This window comes from Mus caroli, chromosome 7, assembly GCF_900094665.2.
Source record: "Mus caroli chromosome 7, CAROLI_EIJ_v1.1, whole genome shotgun sequence".
Lineage (NCBI taxonomy): Eukaryota > Metazoa > Chordata > Mammalia > Rodentia > Muridae > Mus > Mus caroli.
In genome coordinates this window covers 145,252,406-145,266,529 of record NC_034576.1, presented here as the reverse complement: position 1 = coordinate 145,266,529, position 14,124 = coordinate 145,252,406, and the positions used below count along the sequence as shown (strand labels likewise).

At 53.5% G+C, this 14,124-nt stretch overlaps 2 protein-coding genes across 5 annotated transcripts in view; both read right to left on the bottom strand.

Annotated features, from left to right (window-relative positions):
* Positions 1-52: 52 nt before the first annotated feature.
* Tssc4 (tumor suppressing subtransferable candidate 4) lies at positions 53-3,119 on the bottom strand. Of its 4 annotated transcripts, none has more exons than XM_021167587.2 (3): positions 1,632-3,119; positions 1,295-1,390; positions 53-1,209 (listed from the first exon to the last, which is right to left on the bottom strand). In XM_021167587.2, the coding sequence occupies exon 3, from the start codon at positions 1,186-1,188 to the stop codon at positions 235-237; it is 954 nt and encodes a 317-aa protein (XP_021023246.1). In that variant the 5' UTR covers positions 1,189-1,209; positions 1,295-1,390; positions 1,632-3,119; the 3' UTR covers positions 53-234. The 4 variants fall into 4 exon arrangements, with proteins under 4 accessions (XP_021023246.1, XP_021023247.1, XP_021023248.1 ...); XM_021167588.2 differs by having other exon boundaries at positions 1,325-1,390; XM_021167589.2 differs by having other exon boundaries at positions 1,325-1,390; positions 1,653-1,812.
* Positions 3,120-3,204: 85 nt separating this feature from the next.
* Cd81 (CD81 molecule) overlaps positions 3,205-14,124 on the bottom strand; it is a 16,576-nt gene continuing 5,656 nt past the window's right edge. Inside the window, exons 2-8 of the mRNA XM_021167032.2 lie at positions 8,546-8,660; positions 5,811-5,908; positions 5,080-5,154; positions 4,745-4,849; positions 4,339-4,440; positions 3,866-3,952; positions 3,205-3,782 (exon numbers count right to left, since the gene is read on the bottom strand). Coding sequence (XP_021022691.1) covers positions 3,720-3,782; positions 3,866-3,952; positions 4,339-4,440; positions 4,745-4,849; positions 5,080-5,154; positions 5,811-5,908; positions 8,546-8,660 — 645 coding nt within the window. The 3' untranslated portion in view covers positions 3,205-3,719. The remainder of the gene's footprint in view (positions 3,783-3,865; positions 3,953-4,338; positions 4,441-4,744; positions 4,850-5,079; positions 5,155-5,810; positions 5,909-8,545; positions 8,661-14,124) is intronic.

The window sequence follows — 14,124 nt, the reverse complement described above, 5'->3', positions numbered from 1 at the left end:
CCAGGACTGTTTGGACAGAACTCTTGAGTGGGGACCAGAAAAAGCCACAAAATTCAAGAAATATTCCAAACATTTATTATTCATCCTAAACACTGGGGCACAAAGGCCTTCGAGGTCCCCTGACCACAATTCCCACAGTCTCTGCCAGAGCTGCTGCACACATTCCCCTACTACAGACAGCCCACACCTTCCCACTTGGACTAGCAGGTGAGGGGTGGAGTGATAGCACTGCAGTCAAACTGAGGGTCCTTTCTCAGACCCCGGCACCCCAGGGTTACCGTCCCTGTTCCGGAAGTGGTCTCTGCTCCGCTTCTTGCTGCTATGGAAACCAACAGTCTTCACACCTATGGGGCCTGATGAGGACTCAGGATGGGCAGCTTCTGAAGGTACCACCACCTCTGGCTGTCCCTGGTGGCCACTCCATTCCTCAGCCTCGGGTCCGGCGAGATGGGCTAGCTCCACAGCGGCCTCACCCCCCACACCTGACCCAACCCCCTTCTTTAGGACCCTCTTCCTCTCAGCCCTAGCCTCACTGTCCCTCACTGGTTTGGTGAAGACCACTCTTCCCTCCCCACAGCTAGAGGGGTCCTGGTTGAAAGAAGGCACATAGTCTGTGGGGGACACCTGGCTTCGAGAGCTCAGGAAGGCCAGGGCAGCATCACGATTGCTCTGCTCACTGGCTTCAGACACATCCTCCAGACTGTATTTGGTCCAACGCTCAGGGTGTGACACATAGTCAGGGACAGGGAGTACCCTGGTCTGGCCAGTGTTCCCATGCACTCTGCTCTGGCCCCTTGCTGGAGTCTGACTTGGGGGAGTCACGGGCCTCCTGAAGCTGCCATTGTCACTCACACTGGTTTGGGGAGCAGAGCGCGGTGCCTGCCGGGCTGCACTCTCCAGACAATCAAAGATGCTGTGGCTGCGCTGGGAGAAGGTGGAACTCATGCCTCGGAGGTGGAATGGCTGCACTGCAGGGGTGAGGGTGCCCGTGGGGGGCGAGGGAGGGTCCTCAGGGCTGGAGTCCTCCTGGCCCTCCCCGGAAAGCCTCTCTGGGGACAACACTTGGACCTCCACACCACTAGGTAAGCTAAGGTCCGAGTCCGAGTCGCTGAGGGAGACGGTGTCAGAAGGCAGGGTGTCATCCTCGGTGGGTTCATCAGCCTCCAGGCCAGCCTCTGTCTCCGCCATACGACCTGACACCCGTCCCACCTGTAGCGAAGCAGTCCCAGTTCCGCCGTGAGGGGTGTATTTAAGGCCTCATCCCTCCCAGTCCTCCCAGGCTCCCGTCTTTCACCTCCACTATCTGTCAAGTGCCTCTACTCACAGCCGGACGGGAGGCCTCGCGAAGCTGGGTGGTTAAAGGGTATCCTAGCGCGCACAGATACAGGAGCTGCAGGTTAGGTGGGGTTAAGGAGAGAGTCAACCATGAGATCATAACAGTGTGGACATACAATAGATGAGCGCTTGGAGATGCTGGTGACAGGAGATCTCCATCAGCTGCTCGTCCCATCACGGGCTCTCAGTAAAGCGCAGCCTCTCTAGGTACAAGCGCTACCCGGGTCCGGACGGAGGGCTGGCAGAAACAGGCACGAGAATGCCCTGGCCGCGGCCTTAGGGAGGCCAGTGCTCACCGTTCCAGCGTCCGTACTCGCCTCAATACTCTGCCGCCTTTCCCGCAGCGTCCCGCCAGTTCCCCGGGATTTGGTCCTGTCCAGTCTCGCTCGGGTTCCTGGGAAACCGAGTCTCGGGCGATCAGATTTTCGTGGCTTCAGCGCCCGAGAAACTACAACTCCCAGAAGGCAATGGGTTCCCGCCTAATGCCTGCCGGGACTTGTAACCTTAACAAGCGTGCCATCCCGGAGCGCACACGGAAATCCACCCAGAAATGACGAAAAAGGAAAAGGCGGAGCCACGGTTCCCACAATACTACAGGGCTAACTGCCAATCGCAAAGGGTTGAGGCCTGCAGCGTCGTCTGTCGGAAGCCGTCAGGGCCGGGTCCGACACAAGGAGGAAGTGCGTCACCACGCACTGTGAGCGCCAACCAGTTTCCTAGACATTTCCGGCCCTGGGCGGAAGTGGTGCGGGTCTTGTGCTTTGTTGGCTTTCTGGAGTGAGGCGGGGCCAAGGTTCTAATTGGCTCTTGGCATGAAGAGACGTAGTGGTCCCTGGGGTGGGTTGGTTGGGGCTTCAGAGATTCGAAGTAGCTATCCTGGGCTTGCCTGTCTGTGCTTCCTGACGCAGGAACAGACACTTTAGTTGCTGGACGCCGCCCCTACTATTCAAGGCCACACATAATCATCCTCCAGGCCTGGGGCTGTTTTCTTGCATCCTTAGGGACCAGAGTCTGAGGCACCATGGGGCTGCTGCATGCGCCTCTCCTTTCCTATGTTCTTGAAGCTGTGCAGCAGGCTTCCAACAGCTTTGGCCTGGTGCCCATGGGCCTCATAACATAGGATATAAAGGGCTCCTCAGACCAGAAACCAACAAAGCACGGAACAGGTTGCATAGGCGTGGGAGGTAGAGGTGGCGGAGACCTAGAATGCCCTAGTACAAGCTTGGGGTTCACCGACAAATAAGCCTACTGGGAGGCTGCTAGAAGCTGGGCCATGAATCTTGGCTAGGGCGTCTCTCCTCTAAGTGGCCAATTAACTATGCCAGCAGCCTGGGGGAGGGGCGCAGACATGAGACAAAGGGAAAGAGACAGTGGTGGTTGCCCCTGGCGGGAGGTTGCTTAGCCTGATCCTCAGTTCACAGGGGTAAGTGAACTGCCATCTTGCCTTTTACTTACTGAGACACAAGCCAGAGCCACCCAGCTCTGTAGAATCTTTTCTTGAGATGGATGGGATAATGGGCTAACCTTTACTGTCTTGTCACTGAAAAGGAGGGTGTTCTTGCAGCTTATCTCCCATCATTCTGTGCTGAATTTCCCTGCTTAGGTGGCTCCTCCTACCCGACTCAGCCTGACCTGCCATGTCCAACAGATGAGTGGAAATGAGGTCAGCATTGAGCTCCCAGTATAAGGAGGTACAAATGAGGGAGGACCCATATGGAGTGCTCCCAGGGTCCCAGCCCTCCCCGCCCACTGTGTTCCACAGCCTCTATTGGACCTGCTCACCCTGTGCCTGGCAAAGTTCAGAGCTGATGAGCCAGGTCTCTGACACCGCTGGCACAGGAAGAGGTCTGGCAGTCCCATTAGCATGCCTGATTTTTTTCCTCCTTTATTAAATGACTGTTTCAAGATTTAATTACAGTTGAAGGTGACACGTTAGAAAGAATAAGTGCTTTGAAGGCATAAGAGGGCTTACAAACCCAGCTCTTGAAATGGAGGCAGGAAAGGGACAAGGATTAAAAAGATGTGAGCGATGTGACCCACAGTGGGTAGAGTGGGTGGGCATGGCCCTCTAGCTAGGCTACAAAGCCTCTGGGCAAGTAGCTGTAGAGGAGGTTTGGCTCAGCAGGCAGAACTCTCCAGGGGTCCCAGACGTACAGGGCCCTGCAAGCCAGGGCCAGCTCCACCCCTACATCCCACATATGCCACCCATGTGTGATGTCAGCTCCCAAAAGGTAACAGGAAAAGTTCAGGACAAAAAAAAAAAAAATTCAAAAGTAAAAAGACTAAGTGTAGCAGAGTAATACAGAAATATTATATACACAGGCCATGTCCCCCAAGGTGGCCTCTGGTCACTCCAGGGATCCTCTGGTACAATGCAAAGGGCCTCAGTACACGGAGCTGTTCCGGATGCCACAGCACAGCACCATGCTCAGAATCATCTCGAAGATCTGCAGGAGGGAGGGGCATAGTCAGTCAGCACCTAAGGCCCTGAGAAGGATCCCAACCCACCCACCAGAGGCCCTGTGCTTACCATAATGACAGCTACCACAATGGCTGCAATTCCAATGAGGTACAGCTTCCCAGAAAAGAGCTCATCGATTTTCTGATGACAGTCTTGCTGCAGGGATGGCAAGAGGGTGGTTAACCATCAGTGGCTAAGTCACAGCCACCACCCTACTCAGTGACAGGACCTATGTATCGCAGCTTATCTTCCACCCCAAAACAAATTTAAGACACAGGGACCTGCTGCCTGCAGCCTTTTGTCACAGGGGAGTGGTTTTGACCTCACTAGCACCCTAGGGTCACCAGTGTATGAGGGACCATCAAGAGAACAGTTAACTGGGATGTTGCAGGGGTTAACTCAAGCTGTCAGGACCCGGTACCCCAGTAATTGAGATGGTCTATGGGCCTTCTGAGGTCTTGCTCAAAGTGCTGACCTTCCTGATTGGCCACATCACCCTACCGACCACCCAGGATATGATCCCCATCCCCACTCCATGCTACCTGCAGTAAGGGGGAGAGTATGTTGCCGCCTGAGGGACACAGGCTGTTCCTCAGTATGGTGGTAGTCAGTGTGGTCAGTGCGTTGGAGCCACAACAGTTGAGCTGCAGGGACCAAGAACAACACTGTCAGCTTTGGAGCTTCAGGAGACAAGGGAAAGATCAGGTACACAGCACACCGTCACCCCAAAATACACTTGGGAGCTGTCCTTCTGCCCTGTTTGTCAACCTGCACAGGAGCCCTGTTCCTTCAAACCCCTGGGAAAATGAGGCCCATTAGATTCCTACCTGAGGACCCACAAATCATAGAGGAGACCCTTTCCCAGTCTCTGTTGTGTTAGAAAGGAGACCCATGCCCTCACACAGCAGGAACCCCACAGCCTCCCCTCCTGCTTGAGCCTAGCTATACCGTCTCATGGAAAGTCTTCACCACAGCCTTGGCATTGTTGGCATCATCATCCATCACAGCTTGCTGAAGGGCCTGGTCATAGAACTGCTTCACATCCTTGGCGATCTAGGGGAGAATCATAGTCACATGCAGTATCGGGGCCACGCCCAAGAGCACTCAACTTCCCGATGGGCTCAGCCTGATGCCACCTCTTCCACTGAGCTCCCAAGACCCTGCCCCCACCCAAGCAGCAGGCCCAAGAAATTAAAAAACACCCTATAACTATGGGCTCAGAGCAACCCACATCTGTTGGAGGGCAGAGGGCATATCTCCCACTCCAGTGAACCTAGGCTTACCTGGTCTTTGTTTACGAAGCCCCAGATGCCTGCAGCCACCTCACAAGCAAACAGGATCACAAGGCAGGTGAAGAACTAGGGGAAAGAAGAGGTCAGAGCCTTGACCAGCAAGCCCAGGCCTAGCCCACATGACCAACAACTATGTGCCAAGGGGGTTGGCCATATCCACCAACCATGTCCTGATTAAGCATGAGCCACACAGAGCCATTGAGAGACAAGAGCCTGATACAGTCCTGCACTGAGATGTTCAAGTTCTCATAGCCTTACCTTGCTTCCTATTCTGCAGGATGTGGCTGGCGTAGAAATGCAGTTGACAAATCCAAGTGTCCACAGCCTTCACTGAGGCACATGCAGCAAGACACTCCCCAACCCTAATCTCAGTTTCCTCACCTCCTTTATCCTACATCCATAGGAAGGTTAAGCTATGGCGTGTGCTGCCTTTTCCCAGCTTTTGATACTGGCAGGGCCTCCCTCCCAGGCTGGCCAGGCTCTGGCAAATCTGGGATTCAGCTTCACCAGTAGCTAGTGTGGCCAGGAGCACTAAGGTTGGCTTTAGGGGTGAGACACCCTTCTGGAGTTTATGCTTTTTTAAACAGAAACCCCCTTTTCCAACATGTATATTCATACTCCGATTCAAGGGAAATCAAGCCCCTAGGAAAACCAAAACCTTGGGGAAGACATATAAGTTGCTAGGAACCCTGCTCCCCAGCCCTTCAGCCCTTTCTACTTACCGTCCCCAGCAGACACTGGGACTCCTGGATGGCCCCATAGCACCCCAGGAAGCCTACAAACATCATCACAGCTCCCACAGCAATGAGAATGTAGATGCCTGGGGAAGGGAAGACCTGAGTGAGCAGGCTGCATGAATCACTGCCTGAGACAGGAAGGCCTAACTCACAACCACAACAGGCAGAGTTTAGCAATGTGCGCCGTTTGTGCCTCTGTGTGCTGCTGGAGGAGCTGCCACTGCCACCAGGGGACAAAACAGCAATTCAGTGACCAGAGAACGTGGGTGGTCTCCATTTCACAGGTATGCTCTGCTCTGGAGCCAGTCTCCCACCACCTGCACCTGAGAACAGGAACCCTCAGCACGCACCGTAAAGGGCTGAGACGGACTACCCGTTTCAGTTCATGAAATGGGGAAGGGGCTTGGGTGTCAAGGGCTAATGCCCAAGACTCCCAATACTCGGTGAGCGTGAAATCAAGGGTAAGCTATGGCAGTAACCAACTCCAGACACCGCATCTCAGGAACACTGGTGTGTAACTGTTCGGCTCACCTAACTCTAAGGACAGGATCCTGTGTGTGGGTGGATGGCTAACAGAATGATAGAGGAAGCTTAAGCAGAGCACCCAACATCTGTCACTGGCTGGGCTGTGAGTTTACAGGGGAGCACTGTAGCCCATGAGGCACCAACTGGGCCATGTCCCTGCCTCAGTGCCCACAGTACCCCCTCTGCCCCTGGGAAAGCCCACTGTGTCTCTGATGAGCGTTCCATCTCTTGGTCCCTCTGTAGAAGCAGCCCATCCCCTAGTTTCCACGGCAACACTGCAGGGCAGTCCAAGCTTCCTTGCACAAAGTCAGGCCCATTGTCCCCTGCCTGGCCAGACCAGAGAAGAAGGCACCATGGTCTGGACCTGCTGCCAGACTTAAAAATAGGCCAAATCCTTTGGCCTCACTAAACACGTCTGGTCCAGGGAAGGCCTCCCACCAGGGCTGCCTAGAAACTGTTTTCCCCCTTGCCTCCCAACTGGCAGAGCACCCCAGTTGTCAGGCCCTAAAACCCCAACCTCACTCTGTCTCAACAGGAGGCTCTGTCTCAACAGGAGGATACATACAGGGCACCCAACACACAGGCACTGTCCCAGGACTTTCTAGGCCCTAGGCACTCCCCTATGTCTAGCACATGTCTCATCTGAAGCCCCTGTGGTGTTGTCTGGGATGTTTAGCAAGCTCTGAATGAACTCTCCTAAGCACTAAACAAGACACCTTTTCCAGGGCCACATCTGCTCCTAGAGGGACTCAGTACAGGGGCAGCATGGGGCTCCAGAAAGCCAATTCAGATTGGCCAGGGACATGGCAGCCAGAGTAGCTTCTACCCATAGGTAGAAGAACCTGCTACAAGGTCCAGTCCCTAAGACTATTTCCCCAGTACCCAGGAAGCCATAACCAGACAGGCAGGTGGCTGAGCAGCTCTGGAACTGGAGCCTGGTGTAGACTATTATGAGAACATTAGGATAGAGACTTGCTTCCTAACCACCCTATCTGGGCTCTGCAGGGTACCCAGCCTCTCCTGCCATAACCGTGCAGAGTGGGAGCACAGCTTTCCCCTTGTGGAGGGCCCACTGGCAGTTCTACCCCTGTCTGTCTCTGATTCCGAGATCTCCCTTGTGAAGATGCCTACCAGCTGCTACACAATCCAGTTTCTATGAGCTGGAGGGCATCCTCCTCCTCCTCTGAAGGTACCAGATAGAAGGAGGGATAGCTAGTGTGGGCCCTTCCCTACTAACAACTAAACCTGAAAACTGCTACCCCTCATGGCTCTCCTCAAAGGAGACCAGGTTCTGCCCCTGCCCATATTGCCTGGACTCCACTGCTGTCCATTTTACCCATGCTAAGGCTGTGGGCAGAGTATAGGGAGGAAGGAAACAGAGCGAGCCATGGGGTAACCAAAAGCCCTGTCTGCTCTGAGGCACTTGGGCAGAAAGGGAGAATATTTCAGACCTCCTGGTTCCCCACTCAGCCTCAAGCATGCCTCCCAAGCCCCTTCTAGGCTCCACAGGAGGAGAAGGAAGATCCACATCAGAGCCCTGATGAAGGTAGGAGCTTTGAAAGGGTAAAGACATCTCCAAATACTTCTTCAGTTCTCAGGACACCAGGTCCCTCTTCCAGGGAGGAAAGAGGAAAGTTTTCTCCTGAAGGAGAAAGTGTAGTGGACCAGAGCATAGGACAGCACAGCACGACAGCCATCGTCCTACTTAGGAGGGAGGGTGCTCAGTCCCCACAGGCAGCCAAATAAGGCAGGTGTAAAAGTCTGGGCTGTGTGCTGGTGGGGGTGGGGTGGGGTGGGGTGTCTGAGTCATTCACTGTCGGCCCAGTCTCCAGCCCTCCCCAACAACTCAAGAATCCTGGGGCCTCAGCTGTTGCTAGCCCAAGCATCCTGCCCCACCCTGCCCAGGGAGGTTCACTAGAAATGCCCATGTTAAAATAAGCAAGGTCCTACAAGGCCCCTGCCCCACCCCGTTGCTTCCTTTTTGCCTAGTCTAGTCTCAGATCTGTGGGGTCCCCAGCAGCACCATAGCCAACTCATTCTCCTCTTATAGGCAGCCTCCCTATCCAGCTCATACTAGGCCTAGACCACTCCCAGTTCTAACACCTCACCCACCAGATTTGGACCATCAGCCTCTTCTTGGAAGCCCTCCCTGACTGCTCTGCACTGTGACTGGACCCCGTCTCCTTGGTACTCACCCACGTAGAAGGTGCTGGGTGCTGGTTTGTTTCCCAGTTCCAGGTACAGCAGGCTGGTGGTCTGTGGGTCATGACGCAACCACAGAGCTACACCTAGGATCACGCCTCCAGCCAGCTAGAAAAAAAAAAAAGAAAACCAGGAGCAGTGTCATATAGAGGCCAGAGTACTGGGGGCAATGGAAGCCTACAAAGCTTATCATGTAGAGCCCTCACTTCCAGTTGTGGAGCCAGACGCCAAGCAGTTGTCTGAGCCACTGCCACTGAGCCCTGGGTCCCACCAGCTCCTCTTAGTTGTAACTCCAGAACAGAATTCAAGTGTACCTCCAGTAGTGTAAGACACATACAAGAAGTTTGGTCTGAAAACATGGCTCAGTTGATAAGAGTACTTGGGCATGTAGGGAGCCCTGGGTTCAATCCCCAGTACCACGTAGGGTTTGATGGCAATTGTTTGTCATCCCAGCACTTGAGAGGTAGAGGCAGGAGGATCAGGAATTCAAGGTCATGTGAGTTTGAGACTAGCCTGGGCTATATGAAACCTTGTCTCCAAAATCAGCAGAAAACATTTTCCCCCCTACTGTTCCAGATTGACCAACTATGCAACATTTTTACCGGAGAAATGGCCACAGTGAGGCCCAGCCACTCAGGATGCTGGTGGGCTCTGGTGGGCTCTCCTCTGGTACCCTGTCCCAACAGTCCTGGGATTGTTTAGAGACTGTTTCAGGCAGGGTACTGGGAACTCTGTGGTGGGGACACCAAGTTCTCCCTACCAGGAGGAAAGGGGTGACCATGTGATGTCACCAGGCCCCGCAGAGAGAAGCAGAAGCTGGGCCTCAGAACAGACCAAGGGGGCCAGTCTCCTCCCCAGCGCCAGGTCTCCTCTTTTTGAAGGGTCAGTGGCACTCCCCAGCAGAGACAGCAAATAGAAACCAAAACCTGGGCCTGATAAAAAGTATCTGCTCTTCACTCCGGGGATCCAGCCCAGAACACAAGCTCAAGAAAGCTCTGGGAGAAATTTGCAAGCAGGCTGGTTCAGGAAAGAAGACCTATGGGACCCATCTGCCTTCTTCTACCCTAGGATCATGTCCGCTGCTTAACCCTCAGAGAGGAAGCTGGGGAGGGGTACTTTCTCCTGATCACCATCTCCCTCTCCCTCCACCCCTTCTTTCTCAGTTTCTCAGACTCCTCTTTAAGTGCTTAATTCCGTTTTCTCACCCCAATCCAGGAGGGATGAGCCCCCAACCTCCACCAGGGCCTGAGAGAAGAGGGTGGGTGATATAGCAATCAAAGTCACACCGGGCATCCGTTGCCCAAACCACAAATGGCATGACGGCTGAGACTCTGACAGTGCCTTCACATGTAACGGCCCTAGCGATGCCGGGGATCCCCAGAACTTCCAGCATGTTACACTGACAGCTCTTTATCCATCTGCCCTTAAGAACCTTGCTCGAATCAGCTTGGGCAACAGAAGCAGGAGGGTGGGAGGTGACGGGTCTGATTTGCCCTGGTAACCAGGCTTCCTTTGCAGCTTTTAAACATCCTATATTTTGTTTAAGATCTGGTCCGGAGGCTGCTCTGAGATGTCCCAGGGCAGGAGAACCAGGTGGCACACCTGTTCCCCATCCTTCCCTCATTGGTAACATGACCCTGGTGACAATCCCTGATAGTCACAGAGGCTGAGGGGCAACTGGTGGGTCACCTTGCTTTCCTCAGTCTGTGTGCTTACCTGTAAAACAGCTGAACATGCAACCATGCCTGACTCTGCCTTTTCTAATGGTACGGGAATACTGTCTGTGAGCTGAGGGGCAAAGGGGAGTGAGGCATGCTGTTCAGCCGAGCCCCAAAGGCTGCTAATGTGGGTGTCTGGCTAAGCCACCACTTACAGCCAGGTTTATTGAAGGAGGTGGGATGAAGAAGTTAACTCTACAAAAGTCTCTGGGCTTTATTCCTTAACCGACAGTCCTGAATTGGGGGGGGGGGGGGGGAAGCTACGGATCTGTGACTGTCAATCAGAAGAGAGGCCAAACTGGGGTGGGGGTAGGCAAGGCATCTGGGAATGGGGACTTGGCCACTCACCCCATTGTCTCAGGGGCAATCAGAGCTGAGTGGGAAGGAATGCCAGGCACTGAGATGGCTTCCTCCAGCAAAGTGACCGTCTACCCTGCTGCTCTAGGGAGAGGTAGAGGGAGTTCTGGGAAAAGTAAGGGGCCCAGGAAGGTGGGACAAGGGTCTTCAAGGAGTCAGAGGCTGGAAAGGAACCTCAGCTTCAAAATGTAATTAGCATAACCAAAAGAAATGAGGAGCTTCCAAGACTCTGTGGTAGGAGAGCTAAACCACTCATGTTTCATAAGATCACACACACACAGAGGGCATGCAAGTACTGGCTGAGGGTACTCTCCTGACATCACAAGGCCACAGGGAGATTATGAATCTACCCCCAAATTGCCACCCCGTGCTAGAGGGTGGGGTGAGGAGTGGTGTTTCTGCACGGGACAGCAGTTCTGAAGTTTGTTTCTGAGAGAGTTAGCCAGCCCCTCCCACTTACCACAGCCAGCCTTGCACCTCAGGCTGTATGCTCATGCATGCACGCTCCCCAAACATTTCCTGTTACAGCCCAAACTAGAGCAGACCATATGTCCTCCGATCAGTGAATGCACAGGCCTTGGGTCCATCACATGGTAGAATCACCAGGGAAAAGACAGACCCGTGAGAGAGCACGGAGGACAGTTCAATCACGGGGAGCAAAGGGAAGACACAGAAGACGAAGCAGCTAGCGCCTTCTGACCCTGCTCAGATGAAAGCAGAATTCAAAGGTCGTTCAAGATAGTACAGTGATAACCCAATGGAAGTTCTGGGGTGAGATGGAATAAAGGGGACCACAAAGAGCCCAGGATACTCTCCTGTGATGCTAAGTTTCATGGGGGTGTAAATGCCAAGCACTGCTACAAAAAGCTACTTACCCCCACTCCACTCCACAGTCCCTGGATCAGTGGCTCTGCTCAAGTATATTCCCCAGGCCCAAGAAGGGTATAGGGGTGTCCCAGTATTAGCAGCAATTAGGAATACATCTTGTTTACAGAACCATAGGTTCAGAATGATCTGCAAAATCTGAGCAACACTCATTTAAAAAAAGAAAAAGAAAAAGAGAAAGAGAGAAAGAGAGAGAGAGAGAGAGAGAGAGAGAGAGAGAGAGAGAGAGAGAGAGAGAGAGAGAGAGAGAGAGAGAGAGAGAGAGAGTCCAATGTCCATGGGAATATGGAGTAGTGCCATTAGATGGAGGTCCAGGAAAGGGTAAAGATGGCCTGAATCTCTATCTGTGTCATATCGGAGCTAGGGTGTCACAAATCCATCTCTATCTCCTCCACCCTTACAGTCATTTGTAAACAGGGGAAGTAATACACACAGGCTGCTAAGTGTGATATCACTGTGTTTAGCTCTTGACAGAACTGAGGAAGTGATCCACAAAGCAGAACCTGGCATTTCTTCCCGAGTCCACTCAGGGGCTCTAAGACACCTCTGCCCAAAGCTTCCTTTCTCCAGGTGGCCCTGCCACCTGCTCCTGCAGCCTAAAAGACCTTCTGTTTAGAGGTGGGGTGGGACGCACCCAGGTGGCATGTCCAGGTTCCTGGAGCTCCTGCCCTGGCACAAAAGGATGCATTCATGACTCTATACAGGATTGTGTTGCTTCCTCCTTCTTAAGGGCTAATCCATAACAAACTCAAACTTTAACAAGACGAGGAGCTGCCAAGCATGCTGGGTCCCTGCCCAGCTGCTCTTGTGGTTTCCCAGAAGCGACTGAAAGGGTACAGGCTTGGGACAGCATTCGACTCTGTGCTAGCTGCCCACTGCCCGGCCTTGGCCAGACTCAGATAGGGGCTTCTCTGAAGCCTTCCTATTGCTACCCATATGAAGTCCTCTAGGAAGGGACAGGGCTCCTGAAATCAGCTTGGTAGGTATGAATGGTCACCACAAAGCACCCCAAAATGCTCCTGGAGGCTGGCTGTAACAACAGCTTGTTCCTTTGAGTTACCATTTGTGCCGCAAGAGAAGAACCAAAGGCAGAGGCAGACAGGGTTGGGGCTTACTCAAAGCCTCCTGGGTACATGATGCAAGCTAGAGGGTGCACCACAAAGTGCTCGCCCACCTAAGCAATTCGGAGGTGCTGAGGGGCCCAAGAACCTCTCCTGTGATGGCAGAGGTTGTGAAGACCCTGGGCAGCTGGGATAAGTCAGAGTAAAGATGCTCAGACTGGTTTTAGGGGCATTGGTTAGGTAGAGGCTGACTTAGTTGCTGTCCTTCTAGCTGGGGTCCTGGGCGTGGTCTGGGGCATGGAGGATGGGGACAAGGCCAGATTCCTCTCTGAGAGACAATGGATCTTGCTCAGGTCTTCCTAGGAGAGGTAAAGACTTACAGTGTACCAAAGGAAGCTCAGGAAGGAAGCTGGAGAGAGGGGCAGGAATCCTTGCCTTGGGCAGGAAGCATGGTTCCTTTCACAAGGCCCCTCGTCTCAGGAAGCCACTGTCCTAGCATCTAAAAATAGGCAGCAAAGCAAATGCCTAGCTCTGGGGCCCAACTAACAGGCTAGGGGCAGTGGTGTGAACGGCCCAGGCATGGCCATGGGAGAATATACTGCTGTCTTGAGGTTCAAGACATTGGGCTGGGCCACCCAACTGGGCCCCTTCCAGGGCCAGACTACATGGCTCCTTCTCAGGCAAGGAAGCTAGAAGGCAAGGACCTTCCCCACCTATTCCTCACTTGCCCTCCTCTAGGAAGACCAGTGTCTCGTGAGACCCCATAGGGAGACTGTGTGGACCCAGCCTGCCACAGCAGTCTGCCAGAGATGAGTGCTGCAGGGAGTCCTGATACCCAGAAAAAAAGAACAAAGGGAGGCAGGGGACTGAGAGTGGGTAGAAGAGCTCTATGTAATTCTGGCATCACCACCAGCAGCACCAAAGGACTTCTATCTGTTCCAGGCTAGGCATGGCCCTCTGTCCCAAGGTCAGGCTGTGGGGCTGGCAGGGTCTTACAGGCCACTTTGACTATGGAACATGGTGGCAGAGTGGAGTGTAGTTCTACCGGATCCTACTACTTCCGCATGTGGTAGCTAGTTGCTTGGAAACCTCAGTCCCCTTATCACCCGCAACGGGTCTGATAACAGCCCAACCGAGTGTTACTTTGGGTGAGCTGAGTGAGCTGTTATCACGGACTCCAGAGTACAGGAGAAGACTGTTTCCAGGGTCAAAGGCCAGGCCATGCGCCTACCATGAGGATTTTTAGCCATGAAAAGTAATGAGAGTCCAGGCAATGGTGGCACAGGCCTTTAATCTCAGCCCTTGGGAGGCAGAGGCAGGCGGATCTCTGAGTTTGAGGCCAGCCTGGTTTACAGAGTGAGTTCCAGGATGGCTAGAAAAGCTCTGCCTTGAAATCAGACAGACAAAAAAGTTGTGAGAAGGTGAGTTAACACTAGTGGGTTGGTGGCAGTGACAATATATGCCTGTCACACTCCACAGTGTATGCCTGTCACACTCCACAGTATGTGCCTGTCATACTCCACAGTATGTGCCTGTCACACTCCACAGTAT

Bases quoted from the DNA above. Each gene is read 5' to 3' on its own strand.
- Tssc4 (XM_021167586.2), bottom strand. From the start codon at position 1,510: ATGGGACGAGCAGCTGATGGAGATCTCCTGTCACCAGCATCTCCAAGC. The intron at 1,210-1,324 runs GTGAGTAGAGGC...GCTTCGCTACAG, and splicing joins GCGAGGCCTCCCGTCCGGCT to GTGGGACGGGTGTCAGGTCG.